This window comes from Theobroma cacao, chromosome 4, assembly GCF_000208745.1.
Source record: "Theobroma cacao cultivar B97-61/B2 chromosome 4, Criollo_cocoa_genome_V2, whole genome shotgun sequence".
Lineage (NCBI taxonomy): Eukaryota > Viridiplantae > Streptophyta > Magnoliopsida > Malvales > Malvaceae > Theobroma > Theobroma cacao.
The window spans coordinates 30,021,668-30,034,521 of NC_030853.1; the positions used below are offsets into that span (position 1 = coordinate 30,021,668).

The following is a 12,854-nucleotide window of genomic DNA, read 5'->3' on the forward strand; positions in this document are numbered from 1 at the left end:
ATATATATATATATATATATATATATATAGATATATAGATATACAGAGACGTTATCTTTTTTTTAATTTTACAAAAATTAAGATAAAAATTTTGATTTTGATATATTTTATATTAAAATTTTAAAAAAAATTATAATATAAAGAAAAAAAGAGTAATAAGTGCCTTTATTTCGAAATATCTCAAAAAAATGATAAAGATAAAAATTCGAAATTTGAAATTCGATTAGACTTATGATTCTTAAATACGAGATGGAAAATTGGATTAAACGTCGTTGAAAAAATTGATGTTACCTTAGGGGTAAAAGCTATTGGTAATTTTCCTTTTGAATGTGAATCAAAGATTAGCAGACAGCGGCAACAAACAATTAACCGACCAAAAGGAAAGAAAAAGATTTGGGTTAAAAGAGTTGAAAATCTGCTTTAACATCCCAATCCGAGTCGTGTGACCCACTTTGACGTTGAAAAACCCTTTGCTGAAATGGGGAATTCCTATTGGTCCACGTATTTCATTTCCTTCAATCTGATTTGACAACTGAAAATAAAGAAAGAAATCCCTATTGTGCTTTTCCTACGTAATGTTTTTCCCTTCGTGGGATTCAAACGTGGATGGATGGCTACCTTTTATTTGTCCATTGTTTTTAAATTATTTTTTTTATTAAAGTTGATAATTATAATTAATTAGAAGTAATGATGTAATCCAATTTCAGCCAATAAACCCACTTTCTTCTTCAGTTTTGACGGTTGGAATCTTCAATCTTGGACTGGTTGGAACCAAAAATCATTATCATATTCAATGTATTATTAAGAATTAAAAGTGGGTTTTATTAAAAGAAAAATTACAAGTTCCACAATTTATTAGGCAAAATTGAAACTTCGAGGTTTAACTATTTTTATTGAATTATTTGTTAAATATTAAAAAATATAATCTCGATTTTTTTTCTGTTTCTTGTCACATCATATACATATAATTTAGATTTTTTAGAAATTGGGAGCAAAAAGTATCATTTTCTTTATAAAGTTTGATTTTATAATCTAAAATAGCATCTACCTTTATAAGAAAGTTTGAGATCCTAATTTAATTCTCGATATACTAGTGAAATAGGTTAATTTGTCGTATAAGCCTGTCATTATGGTTTAAAAGAGACTACTTATTCGTTTTTTTAGATTGATTTGTCGTTAGACAATCCATTGCGAATCTCTTTTATCTGATTTAGTTTTGTCGTATTTTAAGTAGGATTAAATTATATCCCGATGATCATTTTCTTTTTAATTTATATTCAAATTGGTAATATGTAAAGTGGGATTAGAAAGTGAATGTCAGAATAATCCTGACTACAAATCCATTTATAGTTAGAGGATTCTCATTTGATTAGTTGGCAAAGGGTATTCCACTAAAGAAAGATGTTGTTTCCGAACCATTGAATGAGAATTGGCTTTATGGGTTGAGAGATAGTCCCACATATAACTTCCTTTTTCACAATGGTGGAGGCTCTATAAAAGTGCATGCTTAATACAATATTTTGGATAAAGTAGAAAATGCAAAGTTAAAAAGGGGATTAGAAGAATTTTAGAAAATAATTATATATATTTTTTGAAGCTTTATGTGGATAAAAGGAGCTTTCCTTTTACCCGTCGATCCTTTTTCCTTTATCTCGGTCAAGACTCGTTTTTTTATCCTTAATTATGAGAGTGTTCGGACACGTAATAGAGTTTTATGGGACCAAAATCCATGATTAAAATTTTAAATTGTTTGCTTATACAAAACCCAAGGAAAAAAAGAAAAAAAGAAGAAGCAATCTTAACTTGTTATTGCAAAGCTAGGGCATATCTTGGAATAGGATTGGCTTTGTTACCAAACACCAATAAAACCCACGTGAGTTTCTTCTAGAATAACGTGTTCACTCCTTGTGCAAGAAAGTTTAGGAGTCAATTAACTGATCAAATCATTTCCCATTGAGTTGTGGGTTATTCCTCTAATCAAAATCAACAATGAATGCCCATCGTTTATCTTTATTGACCAAGGAAGGCTTTGGACCACATGGGAATTAGTATTAAAAGAGTTGAGAATATGGACCATTCTCACATTATGAAAAAAATTATCTAGTTTATATTATAATTTTAGACATAAAATTACTGTGATTAATTCGAGTTTACGTCGGGATTAATATGATATACTTATGTAATTGGTGTCAAACGAATTTAAACACGTAAAAATTTACTATTTATATCATATGTAAAAGAAATAAGATATGAAAATCTTCTTTCAATTTAATTAAAATTTGAAACTCTAAACATATTTTATCACAAAAAAAAAATACATGGCATTAAGTAGGATATTGGTCCCTTGCAATAATAATAAATAAATATTTATTGTAATAAAAAGGTAACTAGCCTTTTGTGATGTAGCTAGGGATTGGAAGCAAAGACTTAAAAATAAGAAGCATGAGAGAATAGAAATGATTAGAAGTCACCAATCTTGTACTTAGTGGTATTAGCTTGATCACATCCTCCTCCCCACTAAAGAAAGTATACAGAACCTACCAAAAAATGCATAGACTTTGCAAAGAAACTTGGGGGAGGAGGGGAGGGGGCTTTGAGGATAAGACTGAAAGCAAATTGCCCATTTTTCTTCTAGGTAATTAGACTTTATAGTTTCTATGGGCACTCAATGATTAGACTAATTTAATTAGCAGCATCATCTTTTTCTTCCTTATTTTTTAAGCCATTGTTCTCTCCTCATGATCCTTTCCTTCCTAACCCTCCCCAAGCACTAACTTTTTTAGGGTTGTGATACTTTTGATTTGGTATTTCTAATTTTGATTCTTTTATTTTGATATTAATTAATGAAATCCCCCTTCATCCAAAGAAAATTCACTTTATCTTTTTTCTTTTGAGAAAACAATTTATTAAATAATAACATTGCATGAAATTGTTATTATTTGCTCATGATCAATTTGACTTTTCACATTTTATTATTTGTATATGAGGGGAGGTTACTTTAAGTTTAGGGTTTAGATTTTAGGGTTTACAGTTTAGGGTTTGGTTATGATAAAAGAAAATAATAAATAATAAAAATAAAAATATTAATCAAACCGAACCTAACATAATGAATAATTATAACAAGGTCTAGTTACCTAACTAATCCCCTCCTAATCTTAACCTTTTTAGGGGAGGGAGTAGTATTTATATTTGAAAAAAAAAAGTCATTTATATTAAATGAATTTTAGATGATTAATGGAAAACCACTTAATAATCAAAGATAAATGAACTTAAAAAAAATAAATATATGTTCTATTTTAAGAAAATAAAAAAATAATTCTTAAATTAATTAACGATTAAAATAATTCTAACTAATTTTATTCATGAGTCGAACTACTCAACTCGATTTAGAAATTCTTGCTTGATTATTTTGATCGATTACATAACGTGGTATCTATGGTTAATTTGGAGATAAAAATTAAAAATATTTCTTAAAAATGATGTTATAAATCTGCACTCGAGTATTTGATTTATTTATTAGTGTATAATTTCTTATCTAAAGAGTAAAGTTTGAATCCCTTCTCTCCAATTATTTAAAAAAAAAATCATACTATAAATCTACTTAAGGAGACGATATGAGTTCTTCTGGAACAGCTAGTTTGGCCGCAAAGTGTGCGGCAAAGACATAGAAAAGATGTCACACTTAGCTGTGCAATCTATTGGATAGAGAGCATTTGAGATTCTACTATGAACAGAGAGAAGATTACAATAATTGACGTTGAATATGTGTTGGATTCTCCAGCTAAACAACAATCCTGCCAGCAAATTTTTTAATTAATTTCAACTCAATGAATCTATTTTCAAAGCTCAAGCTCGATGGCTTGATACAAAGAATCAAAGCACCAACAAGCGTGGCCATTAAGAAATGGGGCTTTAGTTGACTAGAATCTACACATTTACAAATATATATATATATATATTAAGAATCTTATGCAACCTTCAATGTCAAACACATGTAATCATGCTTTTCACTGATTACAGATTGAAAATATATGAGACCAATTGCAGACAAAGTCTATAGAAAATTGCAAAGTAATAGTATTTTTTTTTTCTTTTGATAAACTTCTTTTAAAGGGTGCAAGACGAAAACTTATATGGAAGTCATCTATCTTATTACTGTTCTCGTCCAAATACATTTAACTGTTAAACTCTAATGAGATTTAATGCATTAGTGTTGATATGATCGCTCCTTGAGAAATTAATAATCAAAATTCAATTTTTATAATATTTGTACCATTAAATCTTGGAGACAATAAAAAACTTTATATATGCAATGTTTTTATTTCAAAAATAAAAAAATTTGAATATAACATTTTTTGTAAATTCACATCATTGTTTTGCCGACCATATTATTATTGGGTTTTAATTATTAAAATAAATGTAAGTCAATTGTCAATCTCATGTCACGTATGTGAAAGGATCCTTCAGGTACGTATAAAGGAGGGGGCTCCCAAGTCGCAACTGCGCGGCTAGATGGTAGGAAAGGGGTGTTGGAATTTTTTTTTTTTTTCCAGTGCTACAATAATGTTGCTTATGACTTTGACAATGGAATCATAGAGTTGATGTGAAGGAAACCTAGAAGTTTTTCAGCCAATCGTTGCTCTGTTTCCCATTTACTTGTTGATAGCGTATTAGAAGAAGAAAAGGGGAGGGGGCCCACTTTTTGTGCAAGAATGTTGAAACTAGGGTTGGAGCCAAAGGGCATTCATTGCCTTAGTCGTTGCTTTTGAATTTATGTTTTCCATTTTGATGTCAAGCTCAAGCAAGTGCCACATATTTGTTTCCAAGATGATTATAAACCTGCCTTTTGATTTCCTCAGGTTCAATGAATAGAGATTAGACAATGAAATTTGTGGAAACATGAGACAAGACACCGACAAAGATCGATAAATTTATATACTCTTGTCTCTGAATTTTTCTGTTTTTTTCGAAATAAACCAAAATAAAATTGAACAAAAACTCACAGTGGACACCCAAAGTCTAAAGATTCCAGAGTCTATGTTCATCTTTGCATTATTGGTACTTGGAGTTCTAGTCAAATGTACTTGTGGGGGTGATTCTTACAAATCATAAAAGGCTTATTATAGCTTAGATGGAGAAATGGTTGGTTGGGCTAACCCAATAGCTCAAACGACACCCACCAAGTAAACTTGGGTTTAACTTGAACCTGGGGAAAGTAGATGGGAGCCTAAGCCCAAAAGGACTATAACAGGACTGGTTAAAAGTTACATTTGCTGGGCTTAATAGCCCAGGGATTCCATACAGATTTGCTAGAAAGATTCATAGTTTGCTTGCATTGGGGATGCCTCGGCTAGAACTGATGAGAGTTTGGATTATTACCTTGTTGAATGACTTCCAACAGTATAAGATTTTAGGCTGATTACAGGGAAAATGAATAAACTCTGAAACAACTGATATAAACCTTGTTGAACGGTTTGGTATTCTCTTTGCAATGTAGTCAAGAGTAAAGTTTCAATTGACAAACACTGAAACGATGGATATGAGATTGTTCACTGGAATCAAGCTGGAAAAAGACATCAAACAACAAGAGGGATACACATATGGTTTGCCGATGGTAGTAGACAAGTCCTGAAGTTTGAAGTGTTTGATGAAGATGAAACTGCACAACAAGTTCTTCTGGTGCTGCTGATAATCAGACACTTCCTTCTGAACAGAACAAGACTCGGTAATCTAACTGTGAGATATCGAATTTCGGAAAAAACTAACATTTTAAGTCCTCAAAGAAGAGATCATTTCATCAATATGTGATTGATATGGGAAAAGGTTTCCTTTCATGGAGTAATAACCAAAGATTCAATCACCATAAGCCAAAATTTCCAACACTTGACAGAAGCAAAAGTCTTAGAGTAATCATCTCATTTACAATTCTGGTTACAGCATCATTGAAACTCATTACATTTGTATGCATCAAAAACAGTACAACTCTACTTAATCACAAAATGAAGAACTCTTACACTTGCTCTAAACACAGACAAAACCAAACCCTTCAATTTAAAACAGCAACAAAGCGTTCTCGTAACTTTACTTGAAATAAACCAAACTAAAATTATTAATCACCCAAAGAGCAACTCAGATCTACGCCATTGACTAACATAACAAGTTAACAATAACTGTATAAAATTGAGGAATCAAACGAGAAAAAATCCCATCACAAGACCTTGAAAAGCAATCTCCTTGAAGCCTGTTTGCGATCTTCACGGAACCCCGAGTCGGATTCATCATGAAACCACCCCACGGATTTCTGGGCCTCATGCATAATCTGTGAGATACCTGGAAAAACCCAACACAAACAACAATGTCAGAAATCAAAAGCACGGACTAAGATTACCATACAAAAATGGATTTTTTACACAGCATCAGAAATTGAAGCACAAATTGAAATAAGAGAAACAGAAGGCTATTTTAAAAGTGGGCTTTTGCCTTGTTGAACGGTTTGCTTGTTGTGGCGGATGTCGTGGACGGTGGCGGAGATTTTCCAGTAAAGAGGACGGCCGACGTAGAAGAGAGCCAGCAGGAGGAGAACCCCTATTACTATGCGGAATGCGATCTTAGCCGTTGGTGAAGCCATTGATTTGATTGGATTGGTTTCCTTGAGAGAAGATTTCTCTAGATAGTGAAGAGCACGACAGGAGCAATGAAAGGAAGAAGGAAAAAAACAATCAGCGGGAGATAATGCGCCGATGCAGGAGGTGATGCCACGTGAGCTTTGGAATTCCCCCAGATATCATAGCCTGTAGTAAGTTTAAGTGTCGTTTCCAGTGGATTATATTGATCCAAGGTTTGTGTGATTAAACAATGATGTTAAATTGGTATCTCGATCTTGCCTTATGCTACCAATTAAGGTATTCATAATCAGATTTGACAACAATTCAGATAATAAAATTATGGGTAAAATAGCATGTTGTTTTAGTTTTAATAGAAATTTCATACGAATTTATTAATTTTTAAAATAAATATTTTATCTAAAAAATTAAACTAAAATACTTTTTTATTAATTTAAAAATTATTCTAATTTTTTTTTAAAAAAAATAAGTGCGAGAGCACCGGTCTCCCTTGGAGAGCATTTATCCTTATTCCCTTACTTTTTTTAAATTAATAAAAATTATATAATAATAATTTTTAAAATTAATAAAAAAAATTATTATTTTAATATTATTATATCATCAAACTAACGAAAACATTAACCGTTAATTAATAGCTGAATACACAAGTTCAACAAAAGATTTTTTTTAAAACATAATGTTTATTTTGAAAACTAATAAAATCATTTGAAATTTGAATTAAAACTTAAAAAATAGAAAAATATTTACTTTAAAATTATTATATGTCACGATTTTTTATAAAATTTGAATTTATATATTCATTATTCGAATATGATTATAAATAATAATTATTAATATTAAATTTTAATTTTATATATATTACTTTTTGTATATAATATTTAAAAATTTTGAATATGAATTCAAATAAAAATTCAAAAATTTAATCAAATATAAAGTGCTATCATATAAGATAAGATACGAGTCAAGATATCTAACAAGTAACTGGTATCCTGCTAGACGAGTCAACCAAAATTTTTGAAAGTTGAAGTCTGGTTTTGAGCACAAATGCTTGATGTTTGGTTCCCACCCCCAAGAAATAATAGCAACATGAAAAACGCGAACATAGAAGCAGCAAAAGAGCTGAACTACATACATTTGTGGTCAAACAAAATGGTTTTTCACACATTTTTACCATGCCCTATTTCCAGCCACTTCTGTAATGCTGAATTCAAATTAAGCAAAACCTCTATGAATTTACCTATACAAACTGTTGCACTCTTTGAGGCAGGAGAGAGGATTGATAAACTTGCATGGTATCTAACCTGTATTTGCGGAACCCATAGAGATTTTCAAAAGAAAGGTCCTCTATGATTCGGCTCCCATCGTGAGGGTTCTTCATTGCCGCCGGGAAATTCCCATCTGGCAATGACACCGTCCCAGGAGGAGGTGATCATCATTGGATAGAACGGATGCCAACTACAATCTCTCACTGGAGCGTCGTGATGGTGATGACTTGCTACTTGAGCTCCACTCACCTACAAAGAATGCCTAGTTACAACTTGCTTTGAGATAATGGCAAAGGAAATGGTGTCTAACTGAGCTCAGATAGGTTCCATGGCAGGGGACAGCTTAGAAATGATTGGAACACCATGATCTAAGCAAGCAATCCAATCCCATAGGCAAATTTTACAGAGCAAGAACAGAAAGATGTAAAGTATAAACTTCAGTATAGATTCCGAAGCCAGCTTAGCATTTCGTCCATGTTTTTCATCCAACTGATCAACTTTTTCAAGGGGGGGAAAGAAGAGAACGAAGGAGTATCTTACATAAATTAGTTGGAAAAAGAAATGATGAAATGGGATACTTACCAAATCATATATAAAAAGAGAACCATCACTAGAGCCAGTGTAAATGTACTTTTGACCAGTGCTGCAAAATGTGATTTGCAAAGTTAGAAAATATTGTAAAGGCCTGCACCTGCTAATTGAATGCACAATCTCAAGGGTAAATGTAAACCCTGAACCAGAAGAAGTTAATAACCAGACTGTCTAGTTCTTCCAGCAACTCAACTCAAACAGGTGTTGTTGATAAAATCTAGCAGAATTTGCAAAACTTGAAATGAGATAAGGGGGTCAGAAACTCGGAATGACTACCCAATTTGGCTAGCAAAGTCATGAGGCAAACTTAAGTTGTATGATACACATATCAAGCCACTTAACGTAAAACGTTGAAATATAATGTGGAGGTTAGATGTGAAATTATAGCTAAAGCCCAGTCTTAATGAAAGAAAAGAGATCAAACCATGTGACCTCAGGAAAGGTTTTCAGCTGGCTGCATTCAGACTAAGATTTCAGAAAAGGTGTAAGTATAGCCCAAGTCTTGAGAAAGTTAGACAAGCAAGCATTTTTAATGAAGCACAGCCCAACCATGGCATGCCTATATTAGATTACCTATACGATGGAGAGAAGTAACAACGAATCAAAGTACACAACACTGAATGGCCTCTGTATGTTGCTATTGACTGATCATGGGGATGTTTCAAGGCTCTTGCATGAGTTGGGTAATCCATCCATCTGTAGTCCCACTCAGGATCTCTTAGCCTTGGAGTGCTGTTTAAAGAAATAAATATTAGTGGTAAGAAATACAGAAAGCATTGGCAAAAAAGACCAGAGCCCTTAACCATTATAAATTTGAGCATAGTTGTAAGCTCAAAGCTGATACTACTGAATAATTACTAAAATCAATATTTCACTGATATGATTTATATATCAAATTAAAAAAAAAAAAGAAAATATCATGAACTTCAAGAAGTAATGCCAAAAACTTCAAGAGGTAGAAAAGGGAGTTAATATAAATTTACTATGCAGCATTGGAGGACATCTTTCGTATATCCCAGAGTTTTGTGGTCTGATCTTTGCCATTTGAAATAAAATAACGGCCATCTCCACGGCTATCAATGAATGTAATGCCTTCTAGGTGTCCCATCAAGACCCCAGCTGCTTTTCCTTTAGTGACAAAGCAACGCCTGTCCCACACCTGCTCAAGCCAATAAAAAAGGGCTTTTTTTATCATACAAGATGCCACTTTGATTTCAACCAACGCCAAATTAGCATATATAAGATAATTGCTGAAAGTTGGGATCAACATTACATGAATCTTCAACGCGACAAACGTATAAATTTACCTTACAAAGATGATCGTCACTGCCAGAAAATATGAGATGCCCAGTTTCGTCTGCAAAGCACACAGTGTTGACATCAGACTGCAAGAGAAATTGGGAATAGGACTTTAGTATCTCTAAACACCTTCAAGTTTGATATTCATCTATTCAATAAAGCCAAATTTTATACTAAGATAATCATTGAAAGTTGGGACGCCCTGCACTTAAGGAAAAAGACTTTAACAATGTGTTGGCATGACAATTAATTGTGATACCTTGTGAGCTGGGATTAGGAGGCTAGGCCTTTTTGCCTCAAGATCATAAACATGTATAGAATTATCATTGCTTGCTGCTACAAGCTCTCTTCCATCAGTAGAAAATTTCACAGAGAAGATCCCGAATCCATCATCATCATCATGATCACCAGCAAAATCCAAACTGTCATGAATTTCCTGCATAAGAAAAGCGCTAGTATTAATTTAGAACCAAAAGCAACAACTCAAAATGGATGATATGACTTGCAGCTGGTATTAATTGACTTTATCATAGCAATTAGCAATACAAAGTCCCTCACCCCCAATTTTTAACGTTTAAAGATGCTCTTGAGAATGAAGCAGATTAAATATTTCTCTCAGACCATCCGATGTAATGATTACCTAATCCATTTCTGGAGGCAGAATGGCATTTTCTTTAGTTCATAAACTTCATAACCATTTACTGACATCTAAGATTACAGAGAAGAGCTCATTTTATTTGGCAACATTGAGCATATTCATTTGCAATAATACTTAAACTAGTCAATATTCCTACAAAGAATAAATTTTAAAGTTAGTAGCACTTTTAGAACATACTGTAATGTTTGCAACTGACTCTGTTGCAGCGGATCCAACATTCACAATGTGGACAATAGGGGATAAACTAGCATACACCTGCAATAATAGCAATTAAGTTAAATGAAATGGAACCAAAAGAAAGAGGGGAGAGGGACAAAATGATGAAAGAATACCAGTAACTAAAAATTTTAACCCAACAAACAATAGTAACACACTTACAAGAAAACGTTGATCTGGTGAAAGAGAGGTATCAGTAATTGTCCATCTCAAGCTTTTAGCCATGATGTCCTTCTTAACTTTCCATCCCCTGTCCACATTATATATCCTAATGTGGCTTCTCTGCCTCAAGGAAATGAGTAAAATCAGTCAAAGAATAAGATAATGAACACTCACATTAAGCAAAGCCAAATAACCAGTGAGTGAAACAACTATACAAGTGATCACTATTCCATTTGTAGCCCAAGGGAATGAAACAATACCTGGAATCCAGCAACAAAAAGAGAACCATCGGCTGAAAACTGAGAGACATATGCGCGACTTTTCACCTGGTCCACCCACCAGGGACCATTGACAGGCAAATACCGGCTTAAAACATGACAACTATCAGCTGATGTAAATCTACCTCTTCCCGTATAATTACCCTCTCGCCCAACCAACATTTTCAACGTAGAAACAGGTAGTTTCATCCTGCCTGGCACACCCCGGGACAAAAGGTCATGGGGTCCTGATCTAAGGTTTGTGAGTTGAAAAATATCATGATCAAGGTAACCAGAATTCTCACTACAACCTTGTCTTGCACAAGTTCTACTAAGGGCATTCCCTTCATTACAAGCATTAACATCCTTCCGAAGCCTACTCATTATGTACACCAACTATATAAATAAAACCAAATATACAATTTCCACTTAATGTAGAACCCCAGCAATCTTTCATATCACTGTAAAATCTGTAACTTAGTTCTCTCCTTTGCCGATCCTGCAAATAGAGACAGTTTTACTTAAAATGTCATAATTCAAGCTCTTCAACAACACAAACAAATTAAAAAAGAAAAAATCACCTTTTGTTCCCAAAATTTACAGGTACTTTGCTTCATTAACATTCAAATTATCTGCATTTGGAGCCACATAAGTGATAAGACTAATTAAAATCAAGCTTTGTAGGGTTGAAAGTTTTTTTTACAGTAAAAAGTAATACTAATAACTTCCCCAAAAATTGAAGCTTTGGTGAAAGCTCCAATTCAAATAACATCGCAAAACTGAATATCTAAGAAACAAAAAATCTGTTTGGTTGCTGAGAAAAACAAGAGGAAAGTGATAAGTTTCAAACTTTGAAATCATAGCTAAACAAACAAACACAAACTTTTTCTGATCAAATTAAGAAAAGGAAGAGAATTGATATCAGTCCGGTCAAACAAAACAGTGAAAACTACAAGATAAAAGAGAATTATTCAAATAAAACAGTCAGCTTCTTTTCTTTTGAATGAAACAGTCACTCAGCTTTTCAAATTCCTTGATTTCCTCCATTTTCTCAGCAACCAAACAGGAAAAAAAAAATCAAAGTAACAAATTTCGTGTCTTACCTCCTTCTTGAGTTTGCCAGCGGAACAGCGGATCTAAAGAGGGTTGATTGATCAAAGTGTCCTTTATATACTCGCTTTGTGTTTTTATTATTATTATTATTATTATTATTATTATTACCATTTTTGCATACGAAAAATGGCTTTCCTTTCTTTTCCCTCTTCGGAGAAGTATAAGCGACAAGTACGGTTCATTGGAAGACAACGTTACACGTGTTCGATCATGATCATGTGTCGTGTAATCACGCGCGTAGTGACGACAAAAGTACTCCCATATTGCTCTCCGCACTTTTCTAATTTGCAGTAACAACTAACAAGTGATCCAAACGTTGCGTTTTAAGGTTTACACTTTTTTTTCTTTTTTTTTGGTTGTTTTTGAAGTTTTAGCGTGATAAATTGATAATTAATGGTGTAAATATATTATGGTCAAAAGGTTTTGACCTAGTTTTAATTCAGTAATTAGTTAAATCATTCAAGTTAAATTTAAAATTTAGACAGTTTAATTACGTGTTAATTTTAAATATTGAATTTGAACATTACTTCTCAAAATTGACCTCGATTGACAATTTCAAAATTTAATTTAAGAATCAGTCCAATCCATTTATTTAAAAATTAATATTAAGTAAAATAATTTATTAATATGATAATATCTCGAATCAAATTGAATTTGGGTTTTAACAATT

The 12,854-nt window shown here is 32.6% G+C and overlaps 2 protein-coding genes across 2 annotated transcripts; both read right to left on the minus strand.

Annotated features, from left to right (window-relative positions):
• LOC18603401 lies at positions 5,884-6,864 on the minus strand. Its single transcript, XM_007035360.2, has 2 exons — positions 6,481-6,864; positions 5,884-6,330 (listed from the first exon to the last, which is right to left on the minus strand). Exons 1-2 carry the CDS (start codon positions 6,626-6,628, stop codon positions 6,209-6,211), a joined length of 270 nt encoding a protein of 89 aa, XP_007035422.2. The 5' UTR covers positions 6,629-6,864; the 3' UTR covers positions 5,884-6,208.
• On the minus strand, positions 7,591-12,309 carry LOC18603402 (LEC14B homolog). Its single transcript, XM_007035361.2, has 11 exons — positions 12,175-12,309; positions 11,653-11,703; positions 11,075-11,570; positions 10,815-10,934; positions 10,614-10,691; positions 10,038-10,214; positions 9,787-9,864; positions 9,463-9,638; positions 9,053-9,211; positions 8,471-8,531; positions 7,591-8,137 (listed from the first exon to the last, which is right to left on the minus strand). Exons 3-11 carry the CDS (start codon positions 11,453-11,455, stop codon positions 7,952-7,954), a joined length of 1,416 nt encoding a protein of 471 aa, XP_007035423.2. The 5' UTR covers positions 11,456-11,570; positions 11,653-11,703; positions 12,175-12,309; the 3' UTR covers positions 7,591-7,951.

Coding starts and splice junctions, on each gene's coding strand:
- LOC18603401 (XM_007035360.2), bottom strand. CDS start 6,628: ATGGCTTCACCAACGGCTAAGATCGCATTCCGCATAGTAATAGGGGTT. Junction 6,331..6,480: donor CAAGCAAACCGTTCAACAAG/GCAAAAGCCCAC, acceptor GGGTTTTTCCAG/GTATCTCACAGATTATGCAT.
- LOC18603402 (XM_007035361.2), bottom strand. CDS start 11,455: ATGAGTAGGCTTCGGAAGGATGTTAATGCTTGTAATGAAGGGAATGCC. Junction 10,215..10,613: donor AGTCAGTTGCAAACATTACA/GTATGTTCTAAA, acceptor TTTCTTATGCAG/GAAATTCATGACAGTTTGGA. Junction 8,532..9,052: donor TACTTCTCTCCATCGTATAG/GTAATCTAATAT, acceptor CACATTTTGCAG/CACTGGTCAAAAGTACATTT.